General features: G+C 38.8%; 2 protein-coding genes across 2 annotated transcripts; both read right to left on the reverse strand.

Annotated features, from left to right (window-relative positions):
• Positions 1 to 469: 469 nt before the first annotated feature.
• LOC145791994 (phosphate transporter PHO1 homolog 3-like) lies at positions 470 to 27577 on the reverse strand. Its single transcript, XM_082872464.1, has 5 exons — positions 27574 to 27577; positions 26549 to 26697; positions 15779 to 15921; positions 1552 to 1715; positions 470 to 690 (listed from the first exon to the last, which is right to left on the reverse strand). Exons 1-5 carry the CDS (start codon positions 27575 to 27577, stop codon positions 470 to 472), a joined length of 681 nt encoding a protein of 226 aa, XP_082728590.1.
• LOC145790388 (uncharacterized) lies at positions 16963 to 24881 on the reverse strand. Its single transcript, XM_082868119.1, has 5 exons — positions 24383 to 24881; positions 23555 to 23667; positions 18381 to 18424; positions 17138 to 17209; positions 16963 to 17053 (listed from the first exon to the last, which is right to left on the reverse strand). Exons 1-5 carry the CDS (start codon positions 24522 to 24524, stop codon positions 16963 to 16965), a joined length of 462 nt encoding a protein of 153 aa, XP_082724245.1. The 5' UTR covers positions 24525 to 24881.

Raw genomic sequence — 27577 nt, forward strand, 5'->3', positions numbered from 1 at the left:
ACCTAGTGGTGGACGAAATGCGAGAGAAGAGGCAGTAAAACTTGCTCTGATTGGTAGCAAACAACGAAGTGAATGGAGATGGTGGCTAGGGCTTGACTTTGTTACCAATTGGGAATGTAGAGAGTGAGGAGTTCAGATGAAAAATGAAGCTCAAATATATTTAGGAATTACATAATTAAAAAAAGAATTGATTTAGGAAAATTCAAAACTACATAGTTTTGTTTCAAAAATGTCCCTTTTCTTTTTTGTGACCACAATATACTGGTCACCAATAGTTTTGAGATCACGCCATTTTTTTTTTTCACTCTACCACCATTACCTTCTGCGATCACATTTCAAATTTAGTCGCAAAAAAATACCTATCAGCGACAAGAAAATTGTTGGTAGTGGAAACATAACTCATCTACGACAGGGAAAATTTTGGTCGCAGAAAGTAAACTATTTGCGACCAACATGAAAAAGGTGGTCGCTAAAAGTGTCTTTCCTTGTAGAGAGTATTGTTCATTTTCAGTTGGTGAAGTATTTCCAATGGCGCTGGCCTAGGGTGGGCTTTGGAGTTCCTTGGCTTGTGTTGTTTGGCATTTTGGTTGATGGATTTGTACTCAATGGAAAATTTATCATCTCCTGATTCATCTGAATGGCCATGGCTGCTTGATTCCTCTTCTTCTATTGCATCCACTGCAGCTCTTTCTACAAATTAATCTTGAAAAACCACAACTTTAATTTGTTGCTAGGGATTGGTTTATAATTCTTAATTGCCTAACATTTCTAGTAATGTTTGGATTGTTTTGATGAAAACATTTTCTTGAGCTCTATAGAAAATATTTTTCAAAAAAACATTAATGTCTGGATTGTTTGGTGAAAAATATTTTTCGGTGTTTAGTTGCTATCTTAAAAATGATGGTGGTGGTTGTATGCAGCAAATTAAAGTTTTAGTGGCAAAAATTTTGACATAAAATTATTTTTAAAGGAAAATATTTTAGTTATAAAAGTGTTGTTGTATTTAGTGACAAAATTAGATATTTAGTGACGAATTATTATCCCTTTAGACTAAATTTTTTTGTTACAAAAAGTAATTTTTTTTTGAACTAAATTGTTTTTCTTTATTTAGTCGCGATATTTTCAAAATCTTATTACTAAATTTTTTTTTTTTACTTTTTAAAATTATTTTTTAGCGATAATTCTCATGCCAGCATGAATTGATACCGAAAGCACCGACGTAAAATATTTTAATCACAATTATAAATGCCAACAAAATGTGAGAATTCAATAATTTTGATTTTTTTTTTATTTTAATTTTATTTTGATGTATGAGAATTCATTGTTCAAAAAAATTATTTGGTTTGATTCTTAGAATTCATTTTTTGAAAAAATAAAAATAAAAAAAACTAAAAACTAATGTAGTGAAAAATAATAAAAAATAAAAAATACTAACATTTTTATATAATTCAATATTTTTTTAGGACAAAAATAGAACTTATTATGTAATTAAAATTAAATAGAAAACCAACCAAAGCATTTAAATTAGCTTTTGAAAAAAAGAAAACTCACTGTTAGCTCTAACCCCAGAAGGAAGAGAAACATATAACGCCGTCGTAGAAGCTTCAACCTCCGCCGCGAGACGACTGATCTCCACCAACCCTTCAATCTCTGGCCACCTCTCTGACCTGGCTCCTTCCACTTTAATCCTAAAAGCAATCAAAGCATCCATTTGCCTATTCAACATTTTTTTTTTTCCATCAGTCAAATAAACTTCATTGATGAGATCAAAATGTACAAACATAAGGATTACATCAACAAAGAAGAAGGAAAGCAAAGAGCATCACAGCAGGCCATTCTCCATCACAGCAAATGCCTAACCGATCATATGCTACACAGCCCCAAGTTGGAGAGAAACCAACCAACAAACAGAAAAACAACAACCAAAACTGCTGCAAAAATAGAGTTGCTGTGTCTAAAACTACTGGGCTCAACCAAACTCATTGCATCATTGCTCCTCCAAGGCACAATCTGATCTGCCTTATATTAAAAATGAAATCATTGATTTTGAAATTAAAATCCTTCATATGTGGATTCAACCACATAGCAATCCTAGTCTTGATCAGCTCACACACCTCGTACCAGTTTTGGGTTAGCTGCCATAAAAACACACTCATTTCTAAGTATTCAAATTGACCACAGCATAGCCAATGGAATAGCATTCCAAATCTTTTTTCCCAACCTCTTCATTCTCCCATCAGCCCACTACAACAGCAGTTGATTCCATAGATTCAGGTAATGCCCCTTAAGTCCCCCACCAATTCAGCAAATCAGCCCATACACTCCACACAAAAGGACAGCAAAATAAGACATGATTCACAGATTCAGTGGTAGCCTTATACAACATACACAGGGATGATCCAGACACCTGAAGCACACCAACTCTTTGTAAGAATTCAGCTGTCTTGATTCTCTTTTTCCAAGCTAACCACCTAAACACTTGAACCTTAGGAGGGAGAAATCTCAGCCACACCAATTTACAAATTCTAAGAGTTGGGCCTAAATTATGTACAGCAACATTATACATTGCAGCCACAGAGAACTGATGTAACAACCCTCACCTTACTCTTGTCATACTTGCATACATTCATGCATGATCTTGCCTTGTTATATTGTTTTGAAGGTTTTGTCTTGCCTTGATTTGCTTAAAGTTACTTGCATGATTTTTGTTCCTTGTTCGGTGTGTGTGTGGCCGAGGTCATCTTGAGCTTAGTTCGCCTTTGAACCCTTGTACTTGGAACTGTTTGGAGACCTTGGTCGATTCCCCCCCCCCCCCACCTTCACCTCGGGCATTTATTGCCGAGATGTTTTGCATTTAGTGAACCTTGTCCGCAGGTAGGTATGGCCTAGGCCGAGATGTGGCACACCCCGGCCAAGGTGTGGCACAGCTTAGTCAAGTGTCGACCTCCCTAGCCGATGTCTTTGTTACCCTGTTACCGGGTCCTTAATTTGAGCCGATGTCATTTATTGCCGATGTGTCTTACCCGAGCTTGCTGCATACGCTTTGTCAGAGACTTGTCTTATCTATCAATCACCTTTTTGAGTTGAACCAACCCGGCAGCGCCACGTGTCCGAGCTGATTGTTAAGGCAGCCGGCAGGCCTAGAAACAAATCATTTTTGTCTCAAATCCTTGCCTTTTAGAGAGAGAAGCTCTAGAGATAAGGAGGAGAAGTTCTTGAGTGAGAGCTAGCCTTCCAAGCTTGATCTTCGTGGTTTGATCCGTTGGATTCGAGTTCTGAGGTTAGAATCTTGATCTACTTTGATTATTGTTGTTGTTGATCATCTAGCTGCATTGCATGATCGGATTCGTTTTGCATGTCATGCATTGCTTTGAAGTTGGTTTTGGAAAGAGAAAATGGTTTTCATGAGTTCTTACAGGAAAGTCTCATTTTGATCCGAAAGTTTGGAACGAAAACCATGTTTTCATGTTTGTTCTTGCATGACCTTCTTGTATGGGTACCCAGGTCCATGTTTTGAACTCTTGGCATGAAACCTCAGATCTTTGTAACGAGTTTTGAACTTACATTCATATTCCTCATGATCATGTTCATCATGTTCTTCACATGTTCTTCAAAGGGAAAACCCAGGTTTTCCCGACTTTGCTTTTGAATGAGGCCATCGGGACCGCACCTCGGCAAGGATGTGTGGGACCTCGGCAAAGACCTAGTTGGCACCCCAGTGTGTTTTCATGAGACGGGAGCAGTGTGTAAACTCCCAGCATGTTTTGCTTTGTTATTGACTTGGGTCTGGCGAGAATGCCGAGATCATTCGCATGTGTATATGAGCTTGTTTTGAGAATGTGATTTGCCATGTGATTGTAGGTCCTTGATATTTGCTTTGAGCCTACACCCGTGGAAAACTATGTGAGTGGTATTTCTAGTAAAGCTATGTTACACTTGTTTTGATGAATCTTGCTTTGTTTTGTTTTGACGAAACTATTTGCTAAGCATGAATGAATAGCTCTGTCTTGATTGTATCAAGTATAAGCCTTGTTTTGATGTCATCCTTGAAAAGTCCCTTGTGCTGGAGGACTCTAAACTTTCGCAGCACTAAGTACAAAAGGATACGGTCCTTTCTTGAAATGACTATGTTGTTAAATCGGGCTACGAGCCTAAGCAACACAAGTCCCTTGTGCTGGAGGACTCTAAACTTTCGCAGCCCTAAGTATAAAAGGATATGGTCCTTTCTTGAAATGACTATATTGTTAAATCGGGCTACGGGCCTAAGTAACACAAGTCCCTTGTGCTGGAGGACTATAAACTTTCGCAGTACCTTTGACTAAACGATTACGGATCGTACAGCCCTTGTTTTGATGAGCTTGACGTGTTTTGTCGTTGTCAGTAAGCATCCTTGAGACTTGTATGACTTGACAGATGAATACGGTTCATCCTTTGTTTGTTCGGAAAGCTTGAGACTTGTAAGATTTGATTGATGAATACGGTTCATCCCTTGTTTCGCCGATGTCAGTAAGCATCCCTTGATACTTGTAATATTTGATTGATGAATACGGTTCATCCCTTGTCTTGATAAAGTTTGATGCGTTTGTTTGAAAGACTCCGGCTATATTCATGCAAACCTTTATTATTAGTACCATTCACTGAGTATCCAAGCTCACCCTATCTATATATATGTAGGTGATGAGCAGGACGTCGGCGACGCCTAGACTGTTTTTGAAAGCTTATTTGGATTCATGATCATGTCGGCTTTGTTTTTTGTATTCATGTCAGCTTTGTTTTTCTTGTATTCATGTCAGCGATGCCATTTATCTCATGTTGGCGAATCTTGAAAATCATGCTTCTTGGCTTGTAATTGCTGTATTTTGTATATGTCGGCTCAAGAAGCCTTTTGATCAAGATGTAATACGTATTTTGTTTTGTTGTATTCAAGTTGTAAGATGAATGACATTGCATTTGATCTATGCACAGCTCTTATGGACCACTCGTATTTTTTTTAGATTATTGCTTCCGCATTTGTGAGCCCCGTTTATTATACTCTGATTGTGTTGAGTTTTGAAAGTTGGCCTTTGGGGATCCCAGATTACTGGCCATCACGGCACCAAACTACTAGGGGCGGTTTGGGGTCGTGACAGAATGGTATCAGAGCACAAGTTCCTCGATCTACGTTAATCACACACTTTGAGTCCTAAAGAGCAGAGGATTTCCCTTAGAAAGATGTTAGGGTTGCATCATGGTATTTGTTGTTTGAGTGAGGTGTGCATTGTCTTGATATGCTTATTTGTTGCTTGCCTACGGGGTTATTTGCTTATTTGTTTTAAAGTCATACCTTGCACGCTCATAGCATCATGAGGAGAGGTAGACCTCCAATTGGCCGGAATCAGCCCGAAGACAGAATGGATAGACTGGAAAGATTAGTTGAGGGTTTGGCCCGCGAGTTGAGGCAAACAAGACAGCAGTTCGCCAGTGCCACGTCGACTCAGGCCGAGCAGACCAACGGCCGAAATGTAGTTCCGCCTCCACCTCCTCCAGTGCCGCAAGTTCCCCCATAGCCTGCCTTATATGGGGATGGCACGATAGCTTTGATTCGGGAGTTCAAGAAAATGAGACCACCGAGATTCTCTGGAGGTATAGAGCCGATGAAGGCTGAGGCATGGGTTTTAGAAATGGAAAAGTTGTTCGAGATCTTCCCTAGCATCGACGCTCAGAAAGTGACGTTTGCAGCATTCACATTAGATGATGACTGTTACGCCCCCAAACCGCCCCTAGTAGTTTGGGTGCCGTGATGGCCAGTAATCCGAGATTACCGAAAGCCGACTTACAAAAACACACACAATCAGAGTATAAAATATGGGGCTTACGAGTGCGGAAGCAATATATATATATATACATTTACAGAATCTAAATAGTCCATGAGAGCCATGCTTAAGTCCAATGAAATGACATACATCTTTACAAAGTCTTACAACTTAAATACAATAAGGAAATGAGATACAAAACACATCTTGACCAAAAGGCTTCTCAAGCCGACGTATACAAGTACAAATGAAAACAAGCCGAGAAGCATGATCTTCAAGACGGTACAAAATGATAATCCAAAACATGTCGGCAATGCACCCAAAACACATCGGCATCACGTCTAGGCCTCAATGCCTTCTTGTTCGTCACCTACATATATATAGAGAGGGTGAGCTTGGATACTCAGTGAATGATATTAGAAATAAAGGTTTTGCATGACTGATATCCAAGATTTCTTTCAAAACAATACATAGCATACTTTACAATCAAGAGGGAAATCAAGTTCATTGCCGGCCTTTCAAGTTCTTGGATGTTATTACATCTACATATTACAAGTGCGATGACATATCAAGACAAGAGTGCAGTTGCATTATAGTCCCCTGCAACTAAGGACTTTCAAGACGAGAGTGCAGTTGCATTATAGTCCCCTGCAACTAAGGACTTTCAAGACAAGAGTGTAGTTGCATTATAGTCCCCTGCAGCTAAGGACTTTCAAGACAAGAGTGCAGTTGCATTATAGTCCCCTGCAGCTAAGGACTTTCAAGACAAGAGTGCAGTTGCATTATAGTCCCCTGCAGCTAAGGACTTTCAAGACAAGAGTGCAGTTGCATTATAGTCCCCTGCAGCTAAGGACTTTCAAGACATGTCATCAAAACAAGATAGCGTTTAATATACAAGTAGGGATAGTCATTCATGCCAGATCAAGTACTTTTCAAAACAAGGCAAGACGAGATTTATGAAAACAAGTGTAACATAGCTTTATTAAGAATACCACTCACATAGTTTCTTCACACGTCGGGGTCGAGACAAGCCCAAGTCCTACAAACACAGGGCAAAGCCTATTGAATGCACCTTCAACAAGTTTCGTATGTACACAAATGGTTTCAGAAAACATGCTGGGCATCAACCAGGTCTAGGCCGAGGTTCCACACCTCCTCGCCGAGGTGTGTTCCCGAGGGCCACATGCAAGGAAAAGAGATCGGGAAACTCTGGGTTCCCCTCTGTTGATGAACATGAAGAGCATGAATGTGGAAACATGAAAAAAATATGAATGTTCAATCATAATCTGCCATCAAAATCTGGGGTTTTCGTGCTATGAGTTTGAAAACATGTACCTGGGTACCCGTACTTGGAATTCTTGCGGAAACAAACACAAAAACATGATTCTTTACGCAAGCTTTCGGATCAAAACAAGACTTTTCTTGAAGAACACATGAATGTCATTTTCTCTTTCTAAAATCGAGCTTCAAAACGATGCATGGCTTACAAATCATTTTCAATCATGTAATGCAATAACGTAAACATAGAGAACATCATGAGCAGATCAAGAATCTAACCTTAGAACGCGGATCTAACGGTCGGATCTCTAGGAATCAAGCTTGAAGATCTACTTCCTCACTCTAAAACTCTTTCTTCCTCCTAGAGCTTCTCTCTCTACAAGACAAGGTTATGACACCCAATGATAGTTTTCTATACCCGGTTCTGGGGTTAACCCTCTGCTGAGACACGTGGCGGCGGCTGGTTGGGTTCTACCTGAAAAGGTGGCTGACAAACCAGACAAGGCATGGTGGAAAGGGTGTTCAACAAGCAAAGCGGTATGGGCTCTCTGACGAGGCAATGACATCGGCTGACAACAAGGCGTATCTAACACGCTACACGGAATGGCACTCCGGCAAAGGAATGACATCGGCTAGCAAAGGACTTCGGCAACTAAAGTGACAATGACCTCGGCTAGGAAGGACAACACTTGACTAAGCTGTGCCACATCTTGGCCTAGATGCGCCACACCTCGGCCTAGGTCATACCACTCCAGGACGAGATCACTTGGGTGCAAGGTAACATCTCGGCTAATGTGGTCAAGGCAAGGACTGAGGTCGACAAGGGGTTCCAAGATACTATTACTAGACTAAGGATGACCTCGGCTTGGAATAACATCGGCTAGTATAACTCCGGCAAGGCGTGACCTAAGTTTCACATCAAGGAAGGAACAAGACAAGCATACTACACTTAGACAAATCACAAGGCTTCAAGACAAGGCACGGATCACATTAACTCAAGCGAAACAAATCACAACACACACATGCAAACTTAACAAATCATAATCACACAGATGCTCATGAACATGATGAGAACATAAAATGTGGGTTCCTACAATGACGCCCGCAGGTGGTGGATGATGGTTAGAGAGAGAAATCTAGATTTGACCTGGACCCGATTTTTAGAGTTGTTCTACAAGAAACATTTTCCCCTAAGTGTTCGAAACCGCAAGGCTACCGAATTTCATACTCTGACGCGGGGCAACAGAACAGTGGCGGAATATGACCGCGCTTTTACTGAATTGGTGAGGTTTGTACCTCACATGGCCAACGATGAATATATGAAGGCCATGAAGTTCGAGTGTGGGCTTCGTGGACCGATTCAAGACCGGGTTAATTTGCTCGATATGCCGACTTATGCCGAAGTATTGGACAAAGCCATTCAGGCCGAAGCTAATTTGAATCGATACCAGAGCTCAGGAGAGAACCAGCGAAAAAGGCAGAACTATGACAATCGCCGAGGACAGCTGGGCACCAAGAAGAGAACGAACATGGGCAGTACTAGTGACCTAAGACAGGAAGGGAGTGCTAAGCCGACGTGTTCGGACTGTGGGAAGCAACATTTCGGGATCTGTCGTCGGACGTCTGGAGCCTGCTATGAATGTGGCGAGATGGCCATTATGTGAGAGATTGCCCCAAGACAAAGGCTGATAACAACAAGAAGGGTGAGAATACCTCGGGTTCCGTTCAGAAGGGAAATGCTGGGAAAGGACAGATGAGACAGGGCAGAGTATTTACGTTAGTACCAGGAGACACTCAGAATGCTGAGACAGTAGTGTCAAGTATACTTCTAATTTGCTCCCAAGTTGCTTATGTGTTGATTGATTCGGGTTCTACGCATTCGTTTATATCTACTAAGTTTGCCGAGAAAATTGATAAAGAACTAGAACCCCTTGGTTTCATATTATCTGTGTCTATTCCATCTGGGAGACCTATGATTGTTGTGTCCATTTATAGAGCGTGTGTTGTTGTGGTTGAGAATGTTGAACTGTTGGTAGATTTAATGCCTCTGAACATGATTCATTTGGATGTTATACTGGGAATGGATTGGTTAGTAGCAAATGATGCATCTATTAATTGTGTTTCGAAAAGTGTCACATTGAGACCCTCAAACCTAGCCGAGGTTATTTTCTAGGGTAAAGGGATAGTGCCCTCACCTTGCTTGATTTCGTCCATTAAGGCCTATAAGTTAATTCAGAAAGGGTGTCGAGGCTACTTGTGTAGTATACTGAGTGATCAGAATGGAAATGTTAATCTAGCCGACATCCCAGTGGTTAACGAATTCCCCGACGTCTTTCCAAACGAATTGCCTGGCCACCTAACCGATAGAGAAATAGAGTTTACTGTTGACATCATGTCGGGAACACAGCCGATCTCCAAAACACCTTATAGGATGGCCCCAGCTGAACTTAGAGAATTGAAACTGCAGTTACAAGAATTGTTGGACAAGGGATTTATTAGGCCGAGCACTTCACCATGGAGAGCACCTGTTTTATTTGTTAAGAAAAAGGATGGCACACTCCGCCTTTGCATCGATTATAGAGAACTTAATAAAGTCACTATCAAGAATAAGTACCCATTACCTAGGATTGATGATCTTCTTGACCAATTACAGGCAGCACGAGTCTTTTCTAAGATCGACCTTAGGTCTGGTTACCATCAGCTTAAAGTTAAAGCCGAAGATGTTGAGAAGACTACTTTTCGGACAAGATATGGCCACTACGAGTTTTTAGTGATGCCTTTTGGAGTGACCAATGCCCCTGCTGCATTTATGGATTTAATGAACAGAGTCTTCAAGCCATGTTTAGATGAATTTGTAGTTGTTTTCATTGATGATATATTGATCTATTCCAAGAGTGAAGTTGAACATGAAAATCATTTGAGACTTGCCTTACAGATTTTGAGAAATCGGAAATTGTATGCTAAATTTAACAAGTGCGAGTTTTGGCTTTCTACTATCTCATTCTTGGGTCATATGATTAATGAAGAGGGTATCTCAGTTGATCCTAGCAAAGTTGAAGCCGTAGTAAATTGGCCGAGGCCGACTAATGTATCCGAGATTCGTAGTTTTCTGGGTTTGGCAGGTTATTACAGAAAGTTTGTGAAAGATTTCTCAAGGATTGCAATTCCATTGACGCAACTGACTAAGAAGGGGACACTGTATGAATGGACTAAAGATCGGGAGTCAGCCTTCCAGGAACTGAAGACGAGGTTAGTTACAGCACCAGTACTCGTACTTCCATCAAGTAATGAAGAGTTTCACGTCTATAGTGATGCATCGCATAAGGGTTTGGGTTGTGTGTTAATGCAAAAGGGTAAGGTTATAGCTTATGCATCTCGCCAGTTGAAACCTCATGAAAAGAACTATCCTACCCATGATTTAGAATTAGCGGCCGTGGTGTTTGCCTTGAAGATTTAGCGTCACTATTTGTATGGAGCTTTTTGTCAGGTTTTTACAGATCATAAGAGTTTAAAGTACCTATTCACACAGAAGGAATTGAATTTAAGACAGAGAAGGTGGCTTGAGTTGTTGAAGGACTATGATATGCAAATTCAATATCACCTGGGTAAAGCTAACAATGTAGCCGACGCTTTGAGCAGAAAGTCAGATGGAAATTTGGCGTGTTTGACCATGATAACAGTGGAGCCAACTATTGTTGATGAAGTAAAGACAAGACAGATGGAGGATAACTTCTTCAAGAAAATAGCCGAGGAAATTGACACGAAGCCGAGATCAGGGTATACTATCGAAGAGCAAGTACTCAAGTTTGAGGGAAGGTTATGTGTGGCCGACATCCCAGAGTTGAAGAGGAAAATTTTGCAGGAAGCTCACGGTTCTAAGTTTGCTGTCCATCCAGGGAACACCAAAATGTATCGAGATGTGAAGCAGACCTTCTGGTGGCCAAATATGAAAAGAGAGATAGCCGAATTCGTGTCCCAGTGTTTACATTGTCAGCAAGTGAAAGCAGAACATCAAAGACCAGCAGGACTTCTTCAACCTTTGCCGATTCCTGAGTGGAAATGGGAGCACATCTCCACGGATTTTGTGACTGGTTTGCCGAAGACACCGAAAGGTATGGATTCAATTTGGGTTGTTATTGATAGATTAACTAAGTCAGCACACTTTCTACCTGTTAAGACTACATTCAACGCCGATCAACTTGCCTTGTTATATGTGAACGAGATTGTCAGACTTCATGGAGTGCCGATGTCAATTGTGTCAGACCGGGATCCTAAATTTGTTTCTAGATTTTGGCGGAGTTTACAGAGGGCTTTTGGAGCCGAGCTGAGATTTAGTACAGCTTTTCATCCCCAGACAGATGGGCAGACTGAGAGGACAATTCAGACGCTTGAAGATATGCTTAGACTTTGTGTATTGGACTTCCTAGGGAGTTGGGGAACACATTTGCCCTTAGTGGAATTCGCTTACAATAACAGTTATCAAGCTAGCATTGGCATGGCGCCGTATGAGGCCTTGTACGGAAGAAAATGTAGGTCGCCGATATGTTGGACCGAAGTTGGAGACAGAGCTCTGCTTGGTCCCGAATTGATTCAAGTGACAACAGAGAAGATTAAACTTATCCAACAGAGGATTAAAACTGCCCAGAGCCGACAAAAGAGCTACGCTGATCAGAGAAGGAATGAGTTAGAATTCGAAGTTGGAAACCATGTATTCCTGAAAGTTTCACCAATGAAAGGAGTTTCCAGATTTGGAAAGAAAGGTAAATTGGCACCACAATATATTGGATCGTTTGAAATTCTCGAGAAAATTAACCCCGTTGCCTACAGACTTGCTTTGCCGCCAGATTTGAGCCAAGTCCACAATGTGTTTCATGTTTCGATGTTGAGAAAGTACATCCGAGATCCGCTGCATATAATTGATCATTCCGAGATTACGGTTAATGAGGATTTGGGCTACGAGGAGAAGCCGATGAGGATTATTGATAGGCAAGTGAGACAGTTGAGAAACAAATCGATACCGATGGTAAAGGTCAAATGGAAGGAACATTATGGCACAGAAGCCACGTGGGAAAAGGAAGAGGATATGAGAATCCGTTATCCGGAGTTGTTCAAGGGTCAAGGTAATCTAAGTTTGGGGACCAAACTTCTTTAAGGGGGTAGGATGTAACAACCCTCACCTTACTCTTGTCATACTTGCATACATTCATGCATGATCTTGCCTTGTTATATTGTTTTGAAGGTTTTGTCTTGCCTTGATTTGCTTAAAGTTACTTGCATGATTTTTGTTCCTTGTTCGGTGTGTGTGTGGCCGAGGTCATCTTGAGCTTAGTTCGCCTTTGAACCCTTGTACTTGGAACTGTTTGGAGACCTTGGTCGATTCCCCCCCCCCCACCTTCACCTCGGGCATTTATTGCCGAGATGTTTTGCATTTAGTGAACCTTGTCCGCAGGCAGGTATGGCCTAGGCCGAGATGTGGCACACCCCGGCCAAGGTGTGGCACAGCTTAGTCAAGTGTCGACCTCCCTAGCCGATGTCTTTGTTACCCTGCTGCCGGGTCCTTGATTTGAGCCGATGTCATTTATTGCCGATGTGTCTTACCCGAGCTTGCTGCATACGCTTTGTCAGAGACTTGTCTTATCTATCAATCACCTTTTTGAGTTGAACCAACCCGGCAGCGCCACGTGTCCGAGCTGATTGTTAAGACAGCCGGCAGACCTAGAAACAAATCATTTTTGTCTCAAATCCTTGCCTTTTAGAGAGAGAAGCTCTAGAGAGAAGGAGGAGAAGTTCTTGAGTGAGAGCTAGCCTTCCAAGCTTGATCTTCGTGGTTTGATCCGTTGGATTCGAGTTCTGAGGTTAGAATCTTGATCTACTTTGATTATTGTTGTTGTTGATCATCTAACTGCATTGCATGATCGGATTCGTTTTGCATGTCATGCATTGCTTTGAAGTTGGTTTTGGAAAGAGAAAATGGTTTTCATGAGTTCTTACAGGAAAGTCTCATTTTGATCCGAAAGTTTGGAACGAAAACCATGTTTTCATGTTTGTTCTTGCATGACCTTCTTGTATGGGTACCCAGGTCCATGTTTTGAACTCTTGGCATGAAACCTCAGATCTTTGTAACGAGTTTTGAACTTACATTCATATTCCTCATGATCATGTTCATCATGTTCTTCACATGTTCTTCAAAGGGAAAACCCAGGTTTTCCCGACTTTGCTTTTGAATGAGGCCATCGGGACCGCACCTCGGCAAGGATGTGTGGGACCTCGGCAAAGACCTGGTTGGCACCCCAGTGTGTTTTCATGAGACGGGAGCAGTGTGTAAACTCCCAGCATGTTTTGCTTTGTTATTGACTTGGGTCTGGCGAGAATGCCGAGATCATTCGCATGTGTATATGAGCTTGTTTTGAGAATGTGATTTGCCATGTGATTGTAGGTCCTTGATATTTGCTTTGAGCCTACACCCGTGGAAAACTATGTGAGTGGTATTTCTAGTAAAGCTATGTTACACTTGTTTTGATGAATCTTGCTTTGTTTTGTTTTGACGAAAGTATTTGCTAAGCATGAATGAATAGCTCTGTCTTGATTGTATCAAGTATAAGCCTTGTTTTGATGTCATCCTTGAAAAGTCCCTTGTGCTGGAGGACTCTAAACTTTCGCAGCACTAAGTACAAAAGGATACGGTCCTTTCTTGAAATGACTATGTTGTTAAATCGGGCTACGGGCCTAAGCAACACAAGTCCCTTGTGCTGGAGGACTCTAAACTTTCGCAGTCCTAAGTATAAAAGGATACGGTCCTTTCTTGAAATGACTATATTGTTAAATCGGGCTACGGGCCTAAGTAACACAAGTCCCTTGTGCTGGAGGACTATAAACTTTCGCAGTACCTTTGACTAAACGATTACAGATCGTACAGCCCTTGTTTTGATGAGCTTGACGTGTTTTGCCGTTGTCAGTAAGCATCCTTGAGACTTGTATGACTTGACAGATGAATACGGTTCATCCTTTGTTTGTTCGGAAAGCTTGAGACTCGTATGATTTGATTGATGAATACGGTTCATCCCTTGTTTCGCCGATGTCAGTAAGCATCCCTTGATACTTGTAATATTTGATTGATGAATACGGTTCATCCCTTGTCTTGATAAAGTTTGATGCATTTGTTTGAAAGACTCCGGCTATATTCATGCAAACCTTTATTATTAGTACCATTCACTGAGTATCCAAGCTCACCCTCTCTATATATATGTAGGTGATGAGCAGGACGTCGGCGACGCCTAGACTGTTTTTGAAAGCTTATTTGGATTCATGATCATGTCGGCTTTGTTTTTTGTATTCATGTCGGCTTTGTTTTTTTTTATTCATGTCGGCGATGCCATTTATCTCATGTCGGCGAATCTTGAAAATCATGTTTCTTGGCTTGTAATTGCTGTATTTTGTATATGTCGGCTCAAGAAGCCTTTTGATCAAGATGTAATACGTATTTTGTTTTGTTGTATTCAAGTTGTAAGATGAATGACATTGTATTTGATCTATGCAAAGCTCTTATGGACCACTCGTATTTTTTTTAGATTATTGCTTCCGCATTTGTGAGCCCCGTTTATTATACTCTGATTGTGTTGAGTTTTGAGAGTTGGCCTTCGGTGATCCCAGATTACTGGCCATCACGGCACCAAACTACTAGGGGCGGTTTGGGGTCGTGACAACTGACCTGAATTAGATGCTCACCAAACAAGTCTATCCACTTGGTCTAGACTCATTGCAGGACCTGCTGCCAGCAGGTTTAATAGATTCTGCAGCTCTACCTCTTTCCACACGTACAACACTCTTCTGAATGATAGATTCCAAACCCCTACTGCATGTTTCCTATCATAGATATCTCTCAATATATCAATTTTCTCTAAAGACTGCCTATAAAGGCTTGGAAACACATCTTTCAAGCACAGTTGCTGATACGACTTATCATTCAGAAAGCTAATTCTTCTACCATCCCCAACCTTCAATTGGAAATTGTTCAGGAAGACTTCTAGTAGATTGTTGCTCTGATCAGCAAAAACTGTGATTCCTTTCCATAACACTGAGGAGTTACTGCTAGATGTAACAAATGGCAACTAGCTATCCACCTTTAACCTATACCTGCTGCATACAACCTTCTTCCACAGAGCTTCATTCTCATAACTAAACCTCCACCACCATTTTACAAGTAAACAAATATTTACCACTCCCACCCTCCTAATGCAAAATCATCCTTGATCCATACTTTTACACACATCCACCCATCTGACCATATGGATTTTCCTCCTTAGTTCTGACCCACCCCACAAAAAGGTAGCTTACAATCTCTCTATTTCTTTGGCAACCCCTTCAGGCATCCTAAACAGAGACAAATAATACACTGGTAGTGCAAATAACACAGAATTCACAAGAGTTAATCTCCCAGCAAATGATAGTAGCTTCCTCTTCCAACCAGCCAACCTACATCTGACTTTATCTATGACAGGCTTCCAAGTAGCTTTCTTCCTTGGGTTGGCTTCTAAAGGTAACCCAGGGTATCTAAGGGGTAAAGACTTTACATTGTAATTCAAGACTGATGCAAAACAGTCCATGGTATTATCTGAAACCCCCACCCCATACACTACACTTTTATAATAGTTAATTCTCAATCCAAACATTAACTCCAAGCATCTTAACACCCTTTTCAAATTCCTTACCTATTCAACATATTAGCTTCCTTCACAACTTCCTCTACTTTCAACTTATAAAACTTAACCACTTTATTAAACTCGTCATCAAGTTTCCTAAAATACACCAACTCATACTCTCTTCCCTCATCTGCCGCCCTTATAAACATCACACTACAAGAATTAACACTTTTGGCAACAAAAAAATTGGTCGCTAAAAAGTCTATTTTTGGTCGGCAAAAGTTATCCGCGACCAAATTTTTTGGTCGCTACTTTGGTCGCCAATTGAGGGTCGGCAAAAGTAATTCGCGACCAAAATTTTGGTTGGTCGGCAAAAGTCGGATTTGCCGACTAAATTTTTGGTCGCGAAATATATCATTACCGCGACTAATTCATTTAGTCGCTAAAACACTTTGGTCGCGAAAAGTGATATTTTCCCGACCAAAAAGTTTGGTCGCCAATTATCACATTCAACGACCAAAAAGCTTGGTCGCCAATTGTGACATTCCGCAACCAAAAATTTTGGTCGCCAATCGTGACATTCCGCGACCAAAAAGTTTGGTCGCCAATTGTGACATTCCACGACCAAAAAAAGTTTTGGTCGCCATTTGTTACTTTTCGCGACCAAAACTTTTGGTCGGCAAAAGTCAGTTTCCACGACCAAGAGCTATTTTGGTCGGCAATAGATGTATTTTTTGCGACCAAAACTCTTGGTCGGCAATTGTCATTTTTTGCGAAAAAAAATTATTTATTTGTCGCGACTAATAAATTGGTCGCCAAAGCAGGAAAACAATACACTTGTAATTCCTAATAATTTATTCAATCCATAATAAACCTATAATTTTAAAGCATCACTCAAATTAACTGAATCATTAACATTCGACACAATATATAATTCATTAACATTCAATTTATTAAATTTCTGTCAAACAACCAGACATTGTTCCAATTCAAACTGAAACAACCAGACATCCCCACCATGGTGTTCCACCAGACATTGTTCACACAAAATAATGACAACCAAAGAATCTAACAACACCTTTCTAAACTGTCAAACAACCTACTTCCGAAATTTCTTAAATTTCCCAAAACACTAGTGTACATTATATACATCATATTTATAGAACTACATTCCAATTCAAACTGAAACACCCTAGTTTTAGCAAGAACAAAAAGAAACAATTCTACAAGTAAATAATATGTGGAAGCTTTGACTAAAACAAGAACTCTGTGTCAAAAACTTCGAGGACATTGTGGACGCCAATAGGGTTCACACCTGGCTGGAAAGCATTTCCTTCAATATACCTGTGACAACATTTAATCAATTAGCATTTCACCTAGTGTTGGGTAATTGCAATTTGCTTGTACTGATTGAAGACAGAAACTCACATTTCTTTCAAGAAAGTGTGCTTATAGAATGCATCTGGGATTCTCCCAGTAAATTGATTATGATCCAGGTACCTGCAATGAAAGCAAGCTTAAGATGCTGTCCCGTGCCTACCCAAAAAAAAGATGTTGTCCCAGATACACAAAATATAGATTTTTGGCAGATGTAAACGCTGGTTACGGAGTTACTGTGTTGTGTTTATGAACCGGGCTGCTTTCAAATTGCATTATTAACAATTTTGGCAAAATCAATAGCTAACTCCATACTTTGTTTTGCAAAATAAGGATAAAAAGAGACATGGCATGGTTGAGTGATCAAATGAAGTAGGATAGATTTATTGAAACTAAAGAATCAAAGAATTACTTCAAGCCAATAAAAGAATCAAAAGAAAATTTTCCAAATTATGAGGGAACACTTCAAAACAATATCTTCAGGAAGTAGATAACCAAAACCACATTGATATGGCAGTACTTGTGAAATTAGAAACCAGTGTTTGTAGAGACTTGAGAGCCTGACACCATTTTGTGCATCCGAAATCATACCCATGTCATGATCTGTAACTCAATTCAACTAATCTTAAAGGAGGACGACCCAATGCACGAAGTTTCCACTAAAGCAGGGTCTGGGAAGCATAAGATGTAAGCCACAATTAAGCCACACAATTAAGCCACAATTAAGCATAACTGTTTCCACCATAACACTACAATACTGCCACATAGTTCATTCATTATGTCATCATCACCATTTTATTGCTTCTTGTGCTGTCACCTGCCGGGACACCAGACTACCAATTGTTGTTGATGGGTTCAAAACGAAAGTATTCTCAAAATTAAGCCACAATTCAATGAGTCAACCTAGTTTGTGGAATCACCTACTGGAGGTGACTTTCCTGTTCCAAAACCGTGATTTCGTGGTCAAGAGAAAAAACCGAATCATTATCACATTTCTTGTCAAGATAGAATCACAATTCCAACGATGATGGAACCACTCTAAAGGAACCAACCATCAAAACATGATTCTTTGGACAAAAGACACAGAAATCAAAAGAACAATTGGCCATGATGATCAAAAGCAACCTCATATGGGAATGAATGTTAAGAAACAACGTAATATATTCATTATGTTTCTTAAACCAATAAAGTCAAAATAGGCAACTATAGGAATGTGTGTGATCTCAGATAAAGAATGTCCGACGCAGTGTAGCCAACCGAAATTCAATAAATGGACTTAGTGGAGAGTTGTTACCTGGAAGGAAGGCAGCAACCTGACGCCGTTGTGCCCAAGAAAAGCTGCATAGATCATTGAGACTAATTAACAAATCCAATATATATATCAATTCATATCACACAAGTACTTTATAATCAACTAAGAATCATTGATATGACACCATACGGACATGCTAATGAAATAGTTTCCAAAAGAATCAGTATAGATTTATACACTAAATAGTTTCCAAAAGAATCATTGATAATCATTTATACACTAATTTTAAAAAACTGAAACCAAATACACTAATTATTTAAATTAAAAAATTAAATTTAGTAATGTGTCAGAAAAAATAATTAATCAATAAATAAATATTTTTTAATTATTATCCAATCATTTTTTTACTACATCTAAAAAAAATAGATTTATATGTCAATTTTCATATGAAAATGCCCCAGCCCCAATCAATGGAAGCACTTTACTTGGTTGGCGGTCGGTCGTGATAGACTTGTAACCCATGCCGTGCCATGAAAATGCGTCGTAGTCTGAGCCCGTCTGCTTCACTACCCTACATGCTTTGAGAGATTGTGATCCACCACGCCAAATATGGCTTACGGATCAGGATTAATAATTTATGAAATTAATGTAAATTTCATTATTCAACTGAATTACTAAGATAAATAATTTTCTCTTTTACCGTTTATTTGCAATGAGTATAAAAATATGTATTTTATGATAAGCTATCTCATCCATCCAAGCCTCATACTGATCATGGTCAAGATGGTTAGTCATCTCCTCAGTTGCAGCTCAAGTCTCACATACCACAGTTGCAGCCTAAGCCAGATACAGGACAAACAGCAGCCGTATGAGCTACAGCTTCAGTTGTAGTTTCCCGCAGCTCAGCTAAAGCTTGGAGGTTTTTAGTTTGGTTGTTAGTTTGTTAGAACTAGAGTTAGATAGTAATTTTGGTTAGGTTAAGTAGTTAGGAGTTATAGTTAAGAGATAGTCTTATCTCTATAAATAGTCATTATAAATCTATCTGTAGTATTATTGAATATCAAGATCAAATTCTCTTTATGGTATCAGAGCTCTGAGCTTTTGCAAGCAGAGATCCTTGGAGATACTTCTATGGCTACTCCAAATCCTATATTTCCATTAACCTTCATGGTTATACCTTCAAGTTATTCTTTACCTGCAAATCTTACACTATTGATTTCAAATTTGAATGCTTTTGTGCCTACAAAGCTTGACTCAACTAATTACATTGTCTGGAAGAGCCAGCTACATAACATCTTGAAAGTTACGAAGCTTCTTGGATTTGTTGATGGTACCACAGTATGTCCATCATCTATTATGCTTGATTCTAATAATCAAGAAGTTTTGAATCCAGATTACACATAGTGGATCACCATTGATTCACATCTGTTGAGTTGCATCACTGCTACATTGTCTTCATCTATCTACACATCTGTAGGTCCAATTCTAATCCTAATGCCATGGTTTGTCAGATCTGTGGAAAGTTGAACCACACTGCCCTAGACTGCTGGTACAGAATGGACTCCTCATTTCAGAATAGTCCACATCAATCCTCTTCTACCTATCTATCTCCTACTACAACTCAAAGCAATCCTACAGCCTATGTTGCTTCTACCTCATCTTTATATGTAGCCTCAGCACCTTCATCCTCTTCCAACTAGTTTCTTGACTCTGCTGCAACTAGTCATATGACTAATGATCTCACTAATTTCTCCTATTATCAACCCTATTCTGGTCAAGATCAAGTTGCTATTGGTGATGGCACCATTTTACCTATCACTCACACTGGTAATGGTCTCCTTCTCACACCTACATTTCCTTTTCAACTTCACAACATTCTTCATGTTTCTTCTATCTCTTCAAATTTAGCTTCAGTCCATCAATTAGCTAAAGACAACAACTGTTCTGTTACTTTTGATGCCCATTCTTTTCTGATCCAAGACAAAGCTACTCAGAGAGTGCTGCATAGAGGTCCTTATGCTCATGGCCTCTATCCTCTTTCTTCCTCATCTTTTGCATCTTCTTCTTCACCAGCTTGCCTCTCCTGTCCCAGGTAGCCTGCTGCTCTTAACTGGCATTTTCGATCAGGACATCATTCTTCTCAGGAATTTCAGCACGTCATGGCTCATAATAAATTCATGAATTTATCTTCTGTACATAGTCATAATAACTCTGCTTTGTGTGAACACTGCTGTGTAGCGAAGAGTCACAAGCCACCTTTTTGCTTGTCTAATTCTACCGTTAACAAGCCTTTAGCCGTTATTCACACTGATGTTTAGGGTGCCTTTTCTGCCTCTTGTTCTGGTTATAAACACTATGTTCTATTCATTGATGATTTTAGCAAGTTCACTTGGATTTTTCGTCTTCATTATAAAAGTGAGGTTTTTTTTCCAAATTTCTGGAATTTAAGGCATTTATTGAAACACAATTTACTAATCATCTTCAGGTTTTGAGAAGTCATAATGGGGGTGAATATCTCAATCTTCATTTTCAAAATTTCCTTAAACAAAAAGGCATTACTCATCAGTTAACATGTCCTCACACACTTGCTCAAAATGGTGTAGCAGAAAGAAAACACAGACATTTAATTGAAACCACTATCGCTCTCATGTATCATTCTTAACTGCCATTGATTTACTGGTTTGATATTCTTGCTACTACAGTCTTCTTCATCAATAGATTACCTACTCTTAAACTGAACAATCATACTCCATTTGAAGTCCTCTTTCATCACAAACCAGATTATCAGTTCTTAAGAGTTTTTGGTTACAGGTGTTTTCCTTGGCTTAGGCCTTATTCTTCTTATAAGCTCCAACCTAGATCTATTCCTTGTGTATTTCTAGGCTATCAACCATCTACTAAGGGCTATAGGTGTCTTGACCCTCTTACTCAAAAAATCTGTGTGTGTAGACAAGTGTGTGTTTGATGAATCTTTTTTTCCTTTTCAAAAGGCTTCATCTAGCTCTTATTCTTTACCTGATCTTCCTACTTTAGTTCATTTTTTCTAGTCTTCTTCTCCTCAGTCTACTTCCTTTTCTTCTTCTTCTCAGCCTGCTTTTACTACAGCTGCTTCTCCTGTTTCTATTCATGCTTCTTCTCCATCACATATTTCCTTTCTAACAACTTTTCCCATTGCTCTTTCTCCTCATCTCTCTATAGTAGCTCCTTCTACATCTATAGCAACTCCTCCTACATCTATAACAACTCCATCTCTCCTGTTTACTCGTGCTTCTTCTCAGGTGCCTATTTCTTCTATCTATATTGATCTTCCTCAAGTACCTTCTTATCATACTCATTCTATGATCACTAGGTCTAAGAGTAAGTGTCTTGCTACTTCTTCTTCTTCTCTTTGTCTTCTTGCTTCTGCAGCTTCTTCAGATTCCAGTGAGCCACAAACTTATCAAACAGCTGCTTAGTCTCCAGCTTGGCAAACTGCTGTGTTAGATGAATATCAAGCCCTTCAGAGATAGGGTACTTGGTCTTTAGTCTCACTTCCTCCTGATAAACAAGCTATTGGCTACAAATGGGTTTTTAGGCTCAATAAAGCATTAAATCTAAACTATTTGAAGTTTGTTATGGAAAAACTTACAGCAATTGTTACTCAACTGTATAATACATTGTTCCTCCCAATGTACCCATGTTCATTGAATATGACAAGAATAAGAGTATGAGATATGTTTCCAAAACCTGTATAATATTTAGATGTATCTACATACCCATAATCAACTTTTGGATACATATCTCAATAACCAAATATTTAGATTTAGGAAGATTTGACAAACATTCATACCCAATACTCGTATCCTAGTACATGTAATATACATTAGATCTGCATTTTATTCATATTTGAGAGCCTAATCTTGTTTTGCAGAGATAGAGCCAATTTATAGGCTTCATCAAATCTAATCACCATATGAAAACCTTCTAAACCACTCACTCCTGCCCAATATCGTAACTTAATAGGACTCAAGTATCAAATCAGTAGGAGTCCAACAAGAACAATATGCACGTTGTCTTTTTCGAAGTCCTAGTCCACATCAACTATGCTGCATCAGCTTCCTGATGGATTGAAGACGAAGGGACTGCATATAAACTTTGTTCAAAAGGTATCATGAAGCCACTATTTGAATTAACAAACTTCATGGACCCAAAACACCACAATAAAAATTATCAAATCATACTTTTCCCCGGACATCAATTAGCCAAGATTCAGCTCTCAAAACTAGAAATGCATAGATAACAACTGTATGGATATGGATATGTGACCATTAATGGATATAATCTGGATATGTGACCACTAATGCATAGAAAACGCATAACAAATAGTCAGCTCCCTCATTGCTCCTGTTATTTTTCTTCGAAAGGTATAATCTGCCAATTTTTACTTTCTAGATGTGTGCACTTGCAATTTTTACTAGTCAATTTATGTTTCTGTATTGCTGGTGAACAATTTTTACTTTCTTATGGCTCCATTTTCTAACCAAAGTTCTTGTCTTCTTGGTTCATGTAAAACCACCCCTATTTTTGTATGGGACTGAAGCATTAGCAATTTGAATGCAATTCTAACAGCATAAGAAAATAAACGCAGAAAAAATATATATATTAAATATCTCATTATTGTATTGCTAGCAACTTTAGTTTAAAAGGAGCAAGAATAACAAAAAGCATGTTCAACCATTTTCAAATCTTTGTGGGAAGAGGCATTTTACAGCTATAAGGTAGTGCATAAACAGAAGGATGTATGAGAAAAGGGAGGGAAGTGGAGGGGAATAATATAAAAAGAAAGTAGGAAGTCTTTTATTGGTATAGGGCATCACCACTAAGGCTAACTGTATAGAACATTTTGAAATCCATAGTCATGAGGAAAGGAAAGCAAAGTGACATCCTAGATGTAGGGATTCTTATCAGTTGTGATTCATGCACTTTGGATTGACATGACCTTGATTGCCTGAAACTATAGTATAGTGATGTCTAGTTGCTGCATATTTTTTTTTCAGGGAGTATTTTTGACGTATAAAAAATGTGACAGTTTAAAATAAGGAGCTTCACCAAAACCTGGTGTTGCATTATTACAAACATATATGGTATTAAGCATTCATTTCATTTCCAATAACTTGAAATCACAATGAAACAAAAATTTGCAGTCAACTGAAACAGTGGTAGTCTTTATGTTTTACCTGTAAAGGACTAAGTGATGGTACAAGAAGCTTCTTGGTTTGTCCATTTTGAGTGGCAGAAGGAAAGGACAAAAGTCGTCCAATAAGCGTTCCAGATCCAACTACAAGATTTGCTATTAAAATCAAATGAAATTGTCAATCAACACATTTGCAGGTCTTCAAACACCCCACACCACCTAAAGGTTATCTGAGACCTATAAGAATTTGTCAATCAACTCATGTCATATATGAAGATTCTTCCAATGTAGTTATCTAACAGAAAAGGATATGAAACATGTAGTTATCTAACAGAAAAGAATTTGTCATATATAACTACATATGACATGTCCTATATAAAGATTCTTCCAATAAATACATACACATCTATATGAACAAGAGTTTAAAAAAAAAAAATTATATAAATATATATATATATATATGAAAAAAATGACGAAAGACTTAATTCTACGCCTTAATTGTTGAGGATGCAACCATACCCAAACTACTTGAAAAATGAATAGCACACTACAAATATATATATTTTTCATTTCATTTAATGGCACTATAAATATCACTCCACACTAAAGACAATTATTAATCCCCCTTCAATTCAATGTCTTTGCATGTCATATAAAAATATAGTTTAGCAACAGAGTTGCATGGTAATGATCCTCGAACCAGATAATATAAAATAAAAGGGAAGCTGATTAGCTGATAAAATTTATGATCTATTTATATGCTATTGTGTAATTCCAGGAGAGTTCAACTAATTGATCTAGCCTCCTTTTCAATGGATAGGGTAAAAAAACATTAATGTGTTAGCTGAGAAACTATAAAACAATCACATACCTAACCATTGTGCCCACTGTGCAATTAACTGGGAAAACAATAAGTGTCCAATGGTGGTGTTCCCTCTTTCGTTCATCGTCCGAAATATCTGCAAGTGTGGATCCCTATAATATAGATAGCTATCAATCATATAAAACAACATTTTTATTCACAATACTTCCATCCTAGTTAACCAAAAACCAGGTAGAAAATACAGAGGGATAAAAGGATTAAAAGACTAAAGAAGGAAGACAGAAACAAAAAACTCACCTCTGAGCATGTCTCATCATAATCATGATTCCCAAGTAAAGGTTCCCAAAAAACTCACCTTAAGCCATCTAGTCCCGATGTCTCCAAATGTTCATGCCTTTTCCCATCGACATCCCCATGGTGGAGTCTTCTCCTCAAAGCTCGTGATGTCATGAGTTAAGATTGTTATATAAGCCTGTTTAATTAATGAATCATCCATAAAGTGCATCAATATGAGGAGCCAACAACACTGTTAACTACACTAAAGAACAAGGTAAAAAAATTCATCTCTATGCACCTACACAACATACAAAAAGAAATCGCAGTTGGCTAATGACCGAATTGTGAGCACTAAGCACCTTCCCACTAATTCTACTTTCTAGATGTATAATCTGCCAAGGCTAGGCTCTATCATGAATTTGTCCATTAAATACAAAAACAACAGTCTACCTACTGTTTCTAAACAATTTACCAAGTGAAATAAGTTGTTCACCAGCAACAATAATAAAATAAAACAACATAAACAATTGATAAATCAAGAATTTCCCAAGAACCTTAAGACAATATAACCCTCTGTTTGATTGCTGAGGGAAAACAAAAAAACAAAATGAAAATTTGAGGAAAAACAAAACAAAATGAAAATAAGTCATGTCGTAACCTTTAACAAAAGTGGTGGCCAAGGCATCGTAATGATCAACTACTTTGCCACCAAGTTATGCTATGTAGACAACACCACCAAAAAAACACCTTCAGATTATGCTATGTAGAATCAAATTTGGGCCTTTTTTTACGAGCCCAAGACGAAGAAAACTAGGGTTCCCTATGAGGCCATGCTTAGCCTCGTACAGCAGCAATTGGGCGGTGGTCAGCCTCCCGGAACAGTCGCCGCCGCCGCTGATGAGGTTTTGGGTGTTTTGAAGAACAATAACCCCAACAAGAGGGAGGAGATTGAGCAATTGTTGAACCCTATGTCGAATCATGATTTCGATCAGATGGTTTCCTTTGGGAACCTAATCACTGATTTCCAAGAAGAAGAAGACAATGTTATGATTGATGATAATGTAGGTTTTACTGTTGTGTTTGACGAGGAAGAAGAACAGGAGGAAGAGAATGGGTTTTACTGTTGTGTTTGACGAGGAAGAAGAACAGAATGGTTTTGATGATGATGATCTTAAAGTTGAGACCAAGATTTTGGGTCATCTCCAATTCGATAATTTCAGCCTTGTTAAGTGTTTGTTGCAGAACCGATTGAAGATTGTGTGGTGTACTCGTCTAGCCAGGGCCGAGGATCAGTAGACGAGAGAGAAGATTGAGGAAGAAATGTTGGAATCTGGACTGGAATTGGCTGCAATTCTTGAGCAGTTGCAAGCCGATTGAGAGAGAGAACACAGAGAGAGGGAGAGTAGGAGACAGAGGAGATCAGGGCCTTCTTTTAATTTTTTTTTTTTTTTTTCCAGGTACAAAACGACGTCGTTTTCACTTTGGCGACAAAATTTTTTTTGTCGCCAAAAAATTTCATTTCCCCCCTCCCTGTTTGAAATTTCCCTCCCAAACACTTTTGGCGACCAAAACACCATATTAGTCGCAAAAAAGCTACCTTCAGCAACAAATTTTTTTAGTCGCTAAATCTCAATCAATTGCAACTAAAATATTGGTCGCTAAAAGTACAAATTTGGCGACTAAATTTTTTTGGTCGCCAAAACGTAACCTTCCGCAACCAAATTTGAAGTTGGTCGCCAAAAGCATACCAATTTCTGCGACTAACTCATTTTTGGTCGCCAAAATGTGACCTTCTGCGACTAACTCATTTTGGTCGCCAAAAATATTGATCATTCGCGACTAATTTATATTTTAGTCGGCAAATGTCATTTTTTTGCGACCAAAAATTTTTTGGTCGGCAAAAGTAGTCGCCAAATGTGTAAATTCTTGTAGTGTCATCTCGTATCGTTCGCCACCATCAGACCGCTCAGGTTGTACTAAAATGGCCTGGTTTTCAAAGTCTGAGGAGGTAGAAGGACTTCTAGGATAAGCAATTCTTTGGGTTAAGCCGCTGAAAGCTCTATAAAGGGTGAGTTTTCGTTTGAGGCCTGTGGGCGGTGGTGGTGGTGGTTTGAGTCAGAGTTTGAAGCGTTGGATTTCTTTTAAATGGGTTTGAGGTAGTTGTAGTTCATGTATGCTTCCTGCCATTCTGGTACCATTTGGGATATGAATTCTTTGCCAAACTTCATGGTTTTTTGGAAGGTTTGAAAAAGTTTACTGTTTTGTTTTTACAGTACTGTGTGAGAAGAAGGGCCTCTAAGGAACATGAAATGAAACAGTCACCGGTTGAAAAATGGCCTCTAAGGAAAAGGTTCATAGTGAAAACTGTATGATTGAAGAGTTTGTAAAAGAGGAGTGGTTTGAATAATTAAAACAGAATTTTGGTGGATTTCCCGTGTCCTATTGTGATGGTCAAGTTCAAATTTTAAAATTAAGAGAAACTTAATCTTTAATAATTTTTTATTAATTATTGACATAACATCAAATAGTGTCACCGTTACATAATCAATTTTTGGTTTAGAAAATTATGATATACTACTGAATTATTTTACAAAAAATTTATACGTGGTGAATCTCCCTATTATAATGAAGGTAGATTCTCTCGATTGGAAGGGTCATGCTGGGCCAATTGCGGACCTATTTGGGCTCTATTTTTGTGATTAGAACTGTTCAATTTATAACATGTTGAATAGATTATTTTATAAAAAATTAAATTGATTGGGGAAGTAACTACATGATTAGATTATACATATTTTAAAAAAATGAATGGTAACTATGATTTTGAGAATAGAACTTCCATTATTTTTTTATACAAATGTAATCAAATTATCTAATTATTTATGTTCGATCAATTTAATATTTTTGTGTGAATGATCTAATATGTTAATCTCATGAATTGAACGATTTAAATTACTAAGATATACCCAT

Source organism: Camellia sinensis, chromosome 5, assembly GCF_055761805.1.
Source record: "Camellia sinensis isolate YWXY chromosome 5, ASM5576180v1, whole genome shotgun sequence".
NCBI lineage: Eukaryota > Viridiplantae > Streptophyta > Magnoliopsida > Ericales > Theaceae > Camellia > Camellia sinensis.

Bases quoted from the DNA above. Each gene is read 5' to 3' on its own strand.
- LOC145790388 (XM_082868119.1), bottom strand. From the start codon at position 24,524: ATGTTGTTTTATATGATTGATAGCTATCTATATTATAGGGATCCACAC. The intron at 23,668-24,382 runs GTATGTGATTGT...TGATTTTAATAG, and splicing joins ACAGTGGGCACAATGGTTAG to CAAATCTTGTAGTTGGATCT. The intron at 18,425-23,554 runs GTAAAACATAAA...TGATCTATGCAG, and splicing joins CATCACTTAGTCCTTTACAG to CTTTTCTTGGGCACAACGGC.
- LOC145791994 (XM_082872464.1), bottom strand. The intron at 15,922-26,548 runs ATGACACTACAA...AATTCTTGTAGT, and splicing joins ATGGTGGCGAACGATACGAG to GTGATGTTTATAAGGGCGGC. The intron at 1,716-15,778 runs GTAAGGAATTTG...AATGTTGAATAG, and splicing joins GAAGCTAATATGTTGAATAG to GCAAATGGATGCTTTGATTG.